We start from the raw sequence: 9055 nt of genomic DNA on the forward strand, positions 1-9055 counted from the left end.
TAATAGCATGCACAGGATCATCTGACCTGTGTCACTGAGCGCATTGGAATGAAAACTGATGTCCATTCCGGGGGAGCGCAACACTGGACAACGGCCAGAGGTTTGTCGCATGCCAGGGGCAGTGTGGGCCCCTAGGGCGTGTTATGGACAATTATTATTTAGGTTTCTAATCTACCTGAGCCCTTTTGAGAGCCAGTGCGGTGTCATGGTGAGAGTGTAAGGACTAGGACCTCAGACATCAGGGTTCAATCCCCACTTGGCTAGGGTTGTTGTGGGGATTAAATGAGAAAGGGGAGAACCATGTATGCTACATTGAGCTACTTGGAGAAAAAAGTGATATATAAATGCAATAAATAAGTGAGGCAAAAAACAAAAGAACCCCCCCCCCCCATATAAAAAATGTTGACTGAGTCAGTAGGTGTAGATTTGGAAAGTTTTTATTTCCTAGAAAAACAACAACAACCCACCCAATCTCAAAACCTTTGGTGTTTTAAATAAAACAAATCACATTCAAATCATCAGAAAGTCTGTGTCTCCCCACAATCCAGAAGCTTAGAAAAGAGAACACTGCAACAGGTTTGGAACAATAACTATTTCTCCCCCCCTTCCTCCAAATGCTAATTAAAGTAGACTATTTTGTACATTATGCTTAAGGAGAAGGCAGAGAAATTCATTACCAGCACAAGCGTTAACCTGTGAGAGATGAACACATATACATTCTTAATTGCTGTTAACTCACTCTGCAGAGTAGCACTGCGAGTGCAAAGAATCAACATCACATTTTTAACAACAATAAATTAAAGTACATGAAAAGAATGAGCCAACATTCAGTTATGGGGTGGAGTGGTGGAAATCTTGAATTAGATTGGGAACCAGCCAACAAACAAAACAAAAAAGAGAGGGGAGGGGAGGGGAGGGGAGAAGATGGGATTTTATTCATTTCCTATAAACACTAAACATAACAAGCCAACATGTAATTTTCAAGTATTCTCCACTAAAGAGAGTAGATGTTAATGGAAGCCGATGGACCTGTAAGAGAGTGATGTGAGCGATGCGGAAGAGAGAGACAAGTGCTAGTATAATTTCTCACCAGGGACATTTTCATTTCCCCCACCCACCCATGAACCCTCCCTCCAAGGCACAAAAGGGCATATGTTGCTTTCAAAAAGGTCCTTGTTCTCCAGCTGAAGTCTTCTCCAGTGCTGGGTCGCTGAGAGATCGGAGTCATTCACACACTCAAGACGCAGAGATCTTTTGGTTCAGTTAATAGCACAGGGTGTCAGTCCACACTGTTTCGCTCACAGTCAGAAAAGACACTCAGTTGCGCCCCCCCCCCCCGAATGATGGATGGGTGTGCACGCACACATACACACAGAGCAAGAGCTCTCAAAAACATTTAATGTTAGCAAATTGATTCTATCTCTAAAGCTGAACATTTTGCAGTGCAAAAACTCCAGGTTTTGTTTTAAGCAAGAAAATTGCTGATGGCACCGTTACAGGGAAAGGCAAACTCTTACCCCGCCCCCCAACCTTCTCCCTCAGTAAGGTCTTTTGCCAGCCTTGTGCCTTCCAGGTGTTTTAGACTACAACTCCCATCAGCCCCAGCCAGCACGCAGGGAGATGTAGTCCAAAACATCTGGAATGCACCAAGCGAGACTAGCAAAGTCTCAAAAGTGTCTCCCTCTTCCTCACTCCCCAATCTTGGCTCCACCTCCTCGCCTCCGACCTGAAAGATGTTGAACTCTCACTGTGATGTTGTCTTTCAGGTGTTGAGAATCTGCAAGTGGGCCCAGGGGGGCTAGTGCTTTGGGTGGCAAACCCCCACCCTGAATAGAGCCTTCTTCATCAGCAACTTTTTCCAGGTGATGACAATGCTGGTTGCACCAACGGCTTGATGGTTAACAGGTCTGCAATGCAGGGGACGACGATCCCAAAAGAGGCAACAGGGGCCTCAGATCTTCCAGGAGTAAAAAGGACACACACCCTGAATACACAGCAGTGGATGAAGAGAGCACACTGTGGGTTTCCGGGATTCCAGTAGTACACACACTATATGCAGAAGACTTCCAGCCACTTCTCTCCCTTGGTTGCATGCTTTATTTGGGTGGGGCGGGGATTGTAATTTTTGTTTTTTGAATAGAAAGAGCTGCTCACCTGCCACTTTTCTCCCCTATGTTTTAACACTAAAATCTGGCCTTTGGTGCTGTTAATGATGACACCTCCCTCCCAAGTGTCATCCAGAGCACCAAAGCGAAGTGCCTCATCATGTCTTGCGGGATGTGGCAAAGTTCAAACCCCACATGCCATTTCAGCTCCAGAGGGAGGAAAAAGCAGGCTGCCTACCTGAAGCCTCCCCACCACCGCTTCTTGGGCTATTTGATTCCTGGCAAACGCTGAACATTTAACCTGTCAAGGAAAGCCTTCTTTCCCTTAGGAGTTAGAAGCTACTCCTGGTTCCTCTGTACCTCCACTGCACCGTGAGCGTGGTACATCTCATCTAATAAGCCGCCACACACTTTCCTACCTCTTGGACTAGCAGCAGGAGCACCTGCAACACAGAGATGATCAATTTACAGGGAGCAGTTAACACCAGCTGCTCTCCTTCAAGGGAAATTGTGTGCATGTCTATACAGCAAACACACTTAATACTAGCTTAGCAGTTGATCAAATCCCCTTTCTATTGGCGGTCCTGGGGCGGCAACACAGCAAGATCAGAGCATTATAGCTGGTGAGCTACCTTCGGGACAGCCACTGGGAGATCGCTTTAATGTGCAGGCCATCCGCAAGGGACCCCAATGAAGCAGAAACTGCTGGCGTACACCTACCCCAGTACTTTCTTGTAAAGGAGCTGACACTGCAATTTGGAAAATTAAAAATAAAAGCGTTCGGACTCCTCTTTATAGGCTCCCAGGCAAGGTCTGGTTACCTTCCACGCAGGCATGCTGCTCACCTGTAGGTTGTTCGAAACTCCTGACTCCCTGGCTCTGAAGGGGGGTGGAGGATTACACACACACAAAAGGCAACCCAAGAGGCTGAGTCGGTCTGCTAAGCATCAGGCATCTGAAGCAGGCCCGGCTGGCGAGGGTTTATACCTTGCTCCGAAAGAGTGGCTTGGCTCCTGGCCCACAGTACTCATTGTAGATGAGTTTGAAGAGGAACAAGTGGAACAGGGTGATGAGGGAAGCCACGCTGAACCAGAAGAGGAAGGGCAGGCCAGGGTACTGCTTGGCCATGTGCTCCTCATGGTCCAGGATGGCTTTCAGGTGCAGTGTGTGCCTCAGGTCCTGCAGGTGGACCAGGTCTGTGGAGATGTAGAGCAGCGGGGTGATGGGCTGCGTCACCATGACAGGGAAGGTGTGTCCTCGCGGCTCCGATGTGAGCTCGATGGGGTCGTTGGCACAGCCTCCCTCGCAGGCGTACAGCTTGACTGGCTTGTCCTGGAACTTGACCGAGACATGCAAGAAGGGCTTCCCGTCCGAGTCCAGCAGGACGGCCAGGTTGATAAAGTCCTTGTTGTAGTGGATGCCGCGCAGGGAGTAGCTGTTGTGGAGCACGTCGGGGTCGGCCTGGAACTGGAGGTGGTTCTCCGTGAACTGGAGCCCGCCGAAGCTGAGCACCATCCCTTGCATGAGGCCATGGGCCCCCGTGGCGACTAGGCCTTTGCAGCCGCGCTTCTGGAGAGTCAGCTTCCACAAGTTCGAGAGCTGGAGGATCTGGGGGACAGTTGAGAGCCGGCCCGGCCAGAGGTTCTCAGCGTGCATTGTGGCATGGCCGCTGAAGCAGTGGTCAGCGTAGTTCAGGGTGGCCTCCATCTTCTCTCTCTCCTCACTGCCAATAAGAGGGTCAAGGAGGGGAGAGGGCGTGGTGGAGAGGACATAATACAGGGTCATGTTGACGGTGTCACTCGAGGGGGTGTGAGCATCGGTGATCTTCCTCATCTCGACCCCTGAAACGGAGAGAGGAATTATTATGGAGATCTTTCCTCCATAACTCAGAGCTTATATAAGAACATAAGAAGAGCCTGCAGGATCAGGCCAATGATCCACCTAGTCCAGCATCCTGTTCTTTCACAGGCTGCCCACCATTTGATCCTTACAACCACCGTGCGAGGTAGACTTGGCTGTGGATGAGCCACTTGGAATGGCCCAAACATCAAACCTCAGAGATGGACATGAATTATAGCTTGGGCTTCCCTCCACCCTTTTGAAATCCTGTTTCTCTACTTCTCTAGCTCTGGCAACTGCAAATTTAGAAGTGTGAAGGAACTGGAAGTCTGTGCTTGCACACAAATGAAAGGATCGTAGTCACAAGGCTGGTGGTAGGGAGTGAAATGTAACGGAAGAGTTAAGAGGAGAAACTCCTCCAAGAAGCTGCACCTCTATATAGTCACATGCCTCCTTTTTTAATCCACTTTGCAACACTCCCAGGAAAACTATGCGGCTTAGTGCGTGACTAGTTTTTATAAGGCTGCAGTGTTTTGGTAATCAGACCTGAGGATCAACAAAGGAACATGATAACATAAGAAGAGCGCTGCAGCTGGATCTGGCCAAAGGTCCATCTAGTCCTGCATCCTGTTGTCACTGTGGCCAACCAGATACCTCTGGGAAGCCTGTAAGCAGGACCTGAGTGCAACAACACCTCTCACTTGTGATTCCCAGAAACTGGCATTCAGAGGCACACTGCCTCCGACAGTGGAGGAAGAACCTAACCATGGTGGTTAGTAGCCTCCAAGCATTTGTCTGTCCCCCTTTCCAAATTGGCAGCCATCTCTGCAACTTGTGGGAGAAGCCATGATCCAGAGTTTAAATGCCAATTTTATTTCCCTTATTATTTATTTGCTTCCTTGGTTGCCAGACACAAAGCATCTCAAGGCAACTAAATGTACACGTTAGAAGCAGACATAAAGTTTAGAAGCATTAATCTTGCGTTAAGTGTTGAACCAGAGGGTGAGATGATGGTTTGATTGACATACAGTGGTACCTCCGGTTGTGGACGGGATCCATTCCGGAGGTCCGTCTGGATCCCGAAGTTTTTGCAACCAGAGAGACAGCTTCTGTGCATGTGTGCGTGGCAAAAACCCAGAAAAATACTTCCGGGTTTGCTGCTTACGCATCCCGAAGTTTTCATAACCAGAGGGATACGTAAGCAGAGGTACCACTGTATTGTTTAATCCACTGGAATGCTTCATGAAGCATGTGTGGAGAAGGTCATATCTGAATTAGTCACTCTCATTAGCCAGGGAGGGAAAGGGAAGAGGAATTCTCAGGGAAGGGAAGCAGCTCCGTGGTAGAGCATCTGTTCTGCATACAGAAGGCCTCACCAGCATCTCCAGTTAGGGCTCCCTCCCTGAAACCCTGGAGAGCCACTGCCAGCTGGAGTAGGCAGTACTAAGCTAGATGGACCAATAGCTTGACTCAGTGGAAGACAGCTTCCTATGTTCCTTTGAACACAATAAGTTGCCTTATACTAAGTTAGCCCATCTAGTGCAATACTGTTGACATTGATTGGTAGTCGCTCGCTGGAGTTTAGGACAGGAATCAAAGGTGCAGCATTCTGCAAATAAAGTGTGTGTTCTGCCGCTAAGTGACAGCCCCTCCCACTTCTCTGAAAGGGCATTTTATCAGGCCCATCCACATAAAATTCTGCATTATACAGCAGGGCAAAATGCAAGGTCACAGGGCTCTAACAACCAAACCAAGATGTTACATCAGCCCAGAAGCTCTGTTCCTCATTTCCCAGAGTGTGGAAGTGGGCCACAGTTAATCAGTAAGGAAGGAGATGAACTCTGCATATGCTTAAGAAGCACCCTTGAAGAAGCCAGCACACATGCAGGAAATAAGACGGCCTTAGTTCAGGCTTCCTCAACCTCAGCCTTCCAGATATTTTTGCCCTACAACTCCCATGATCCCTAGCGAGCAGGACCAGTCGTCAGGGATGATGGGAATTGTAGTCTCAAAACATCTGGAGGGCCAAGGTTGAGGAAGCCTGGCCTAGTTGATGAGCAATATGGGATATAAACAGCCCCAACATCAATTTCACATGAGTTGCTTGCTTCTGCTTAACAAGCCCTTAACCTCGTTTATTTATACTTCTTAGCTCTCACAAAACAGCCTACCATTAAAGTCTATGAAAAGGACAATATACTATCACTAGCAAAGGAGTTACAGTGAAGCGTAAGCAATTAGATGCAATCACATGCTCTTCTTTAAAAGGGAAAATTGTGTGTCCCTGTTCTCAAATCTTTTGTTCGGAGGATCATAACTGAAGAAAAGCTAACTGCAACCTTCCCCAGAATGCCTTTGCCTACCAGAAAGAGAACTACTTCCTCCTGGAAAGGAAGTGGTAGAGCATCTGATTTGCACACAGACTGTCTGAAGTTTGACCCCTGGCATCTCTACATAGGGCTGGGAAAAGACCCCTGCCTGAATTCCCTGGAGAGCCACTGCCAGCCAGTGTGCACAATACTGAGGTAGATGATCCAATAGGCTAACTCCTATCTAAGACCACTTCTTATATTACTGGACATAATCCTCCTTGATTTCTGCGCACCAGGAATGCTGAACCTACGGGTGTTGCTGGGTGACAACTCCCATCAGTCCCACCCCCTGGCCATGCTGAGTGGGGCTGAGTACGAATCCAACCATGTGTGAAGGCCTGCACCTTCCTCTGCCCTGCTGTACATCAAGAAAGAGGCACCCCTCTGATGTAATGCCTACCAGGAGTAACTCCTATTGCTTTCACAGACCCAGGCCAATCGCTCATGGTTTATGCACATGTCCCAAATTTGACCCTCTCTACAACACCCTCAAAGGGACAGTGTAAGGTACAAGTGACAAACAGCATTGATCCAATCTCAATTATGCACCGGTGCTGGCAGGTGGGCTCCAGCGTGCTGGTGGGGACTCAGTCCAAATAAGTTTCCAGCAGCTCTTATTAGCACCAGGCGGGCACCAGCCTTTAAATGCCCCACAATGCCTCTAATGTAGCATTGCTCTTTGATGGGTGCAATTAAAATAATGGAAATTCAGAATGCAGCTGCTATGGCCATCTCCCACTGCTGCCAGGACAGACCGAGACAGGAATAGGGGGCACGTGCAAAAAGCCCCCACCTCAGACCTGGATCTGGCCCTGGTTCTGGACCAAGGGGAAACTACAGAGCTTGACGTCGCCATTTTGTTCCAAGCCAGTGCTGCGCCAGCCCAGCTCTCACCTGAGATAAACAGGTCGGCCCACGCCTGCCGGTGTTCCTGCACCAAGTCCTCTGTCCTCATCCTCATGACTTCCAGCATCTCCTTCTTGGCCGCCTCCCGGAGCCTGCTGAAGGCTTCGTCCACATGGGCGGCCTCGACGGGCTCCGAGGTGTGCACCACAGACAGCAGGGTCTCATCGAACTGGGACTTGGGTGCCACCTGCACCCGGTTGACCAGCTTCTTGGCCGCCACCACCACCAGGACCACCTTGTCGCCCACGGGCTGCAGCACCCGCCCAGAGGAGAGGAAGAACTGCCGGTCTCCGGACTTCTCCATGTTGGTGATGAACTTCCCGCCATTTCCCCCGGAGGCGGCCGAGGCCGGGCCGGACACCTCGAAGGCCACCAAGCGGTCGGTGGGGTTGGCGATGGCTACTCGCTGCAGGTAGAGGTGGGGGCGCCCGCGGTGGGCTAGCAGCTCCTCCCGAACGGTGACGCAGCCCCCGCCGGCTGCCTCGGAGGCTGCCGGCCCGGTCTGGACACACCGGGCCCAACGGACAGCTCCTTCCTTCAGCATGGCCACGGCAGCCCCCACTTCGGCGACAGTGTTAGCCGGTGGCCGGAGCTGAGCCAAGGCGGCGTATTCGGTAGCGTGAGCCAAGGTGGGCGCCAGGCCTTTCCCCGCCGAGGCTGCCACCCAGAGCCGGTTGGCTGTGGCGTCCAGCAGCAGGTAGCCGTTGCCCACCAGGGCGGGTGGGGAGCTGGCATCGTCGCTGCCCGCTGGGTGCCCAGGGGCCTGGGGCAGCAGCCTAGCTTCCCCTTGTTGCGCCCAGGCCTGCCAGGCCCGTGTCTCGGCCTGCAGGCAGAGTCCCGCCGCGCCCCCGGGCGGCTGCCGGGAACTCCAGGGCAGGAGTCGAGGCCAGGCCCCTCCGAGGTACCAGTAGGCTACCAGCAGGAAGACCAGCAGGGCCAGCAGGCGCCTCGCCCAGCTGCTCGACAGCAGGCCCGGCAGCCCCTTCAGCCGCTGCTGCATCCACATGGAGGCCGGCGAGGGGGCAGAGCAGTCAGGTGCAAGGAGACAGCGGGACGCCGCTCGTCGCCAGCCCGGCCGCTACCTCATGGTCCCCCGGGCGGCGCGGCTACGCGAGGCCCCGGCTCCGAGGCCTAGTCGCGGTCGCCCGCCCAGCAGCGCGCGGCCTTGGCTCACCCGCCTGCCCGCTCTGCGGCGGCGGTTCTCACGGAACGAAGGACAGAAGGGCGGAGCGGGGGTTAGGCGGCTTCTTCCCGGCCGCGGAGCGAGGCGCTGGCTTCGCCTCAGCCGGACGGCTCTCTCCTGAACGGCGAGGCGGGGCGGTGGCGGCTGAGTGACGGCCCAGCGGGAAGGGCAAGCCCCGGCCGTCAGGCGGATCCCGTGGCTGGCGCTGCTCCTCCTGCCGCCGCCGCCGCCCGCATAATTTTTTATTTTTGTCACTATGGTCAAAGTGCCTCTGGGCATCTGCAGAGTGCCCGTTTCCACAGCAGGAGCATTTTTTAAGAGAAAGAGAGGGGCTGTGGGCAAAGTGCCCGTTTCCACAGCAGGAGCATTTTTTCAGGCAGGGAGTATTTTCCCAGCCCTTTCTGGAGATGCTGCTGGGGATTGAACCTGGGATCTTCTGTGTGCAAAGCGTAGAATCATGGAATTGTACAGCTGGAATGGATCCCATCCCCAGAGTCATCTAGTCCGACCCCGCGCAATGCAGGAATCTTTTGCCCAACGTGGGTTGCCTTATACAGAAAGCTGCCTTATACAGAGTCAGACCCTAGCTCTGCGCTGTCGACAATGACAGGCAGCTGCTCTCCTGGCTTTCAGCCAGGGGACAGTCCCAG

The 9055-nt window shown here is 52.3% G+C and overlaps 1 protein-coding gene across 1 annotated transcript; it reads right to left on the bottom strand.

Moving 5' to 3' along the window:
- Window positions 1–1066: 1066 nt before the first annotated feature.
- Window positions 1067–8389, bottom strand: KIAA2013 (KIAA2013 ortholog). The gene is made up of 2 exons (XM_033159422.1): window positions 7211–8389; window positions 1067–3946 (listed from the first exon to the last, which is right to left on the bottom strand). The coding sequence occupies exons 1-2, from the start codon at window positions 8226–8228 to the stop codon at window positions 3087–3089; spliced, it is 1878 nt and encodes a 625-aa protein (XP_033015313.1). The 5' UTR covers window positions 8229–8389; the 3' UTR covers window positions 1067–3086.
- Window positions 8390–9055: the final 666 nt, after the last annotated feature.

This window comes from Lacerta agilis, chromosome 8 (assembly GCF_009819535.1).
Source record: "Lacerta agilis isolate rLacAgi1 chromosome 8, rLacAgi1.pri, whole genome shotgun sequence".
In the NCBI taxonomy this organism is placed as follows: Eukaryota; Metazoa; Chordata; class Lepidosauria; order Squamata; family Lacertidae; genus Lacerta; species Lacerta agilis.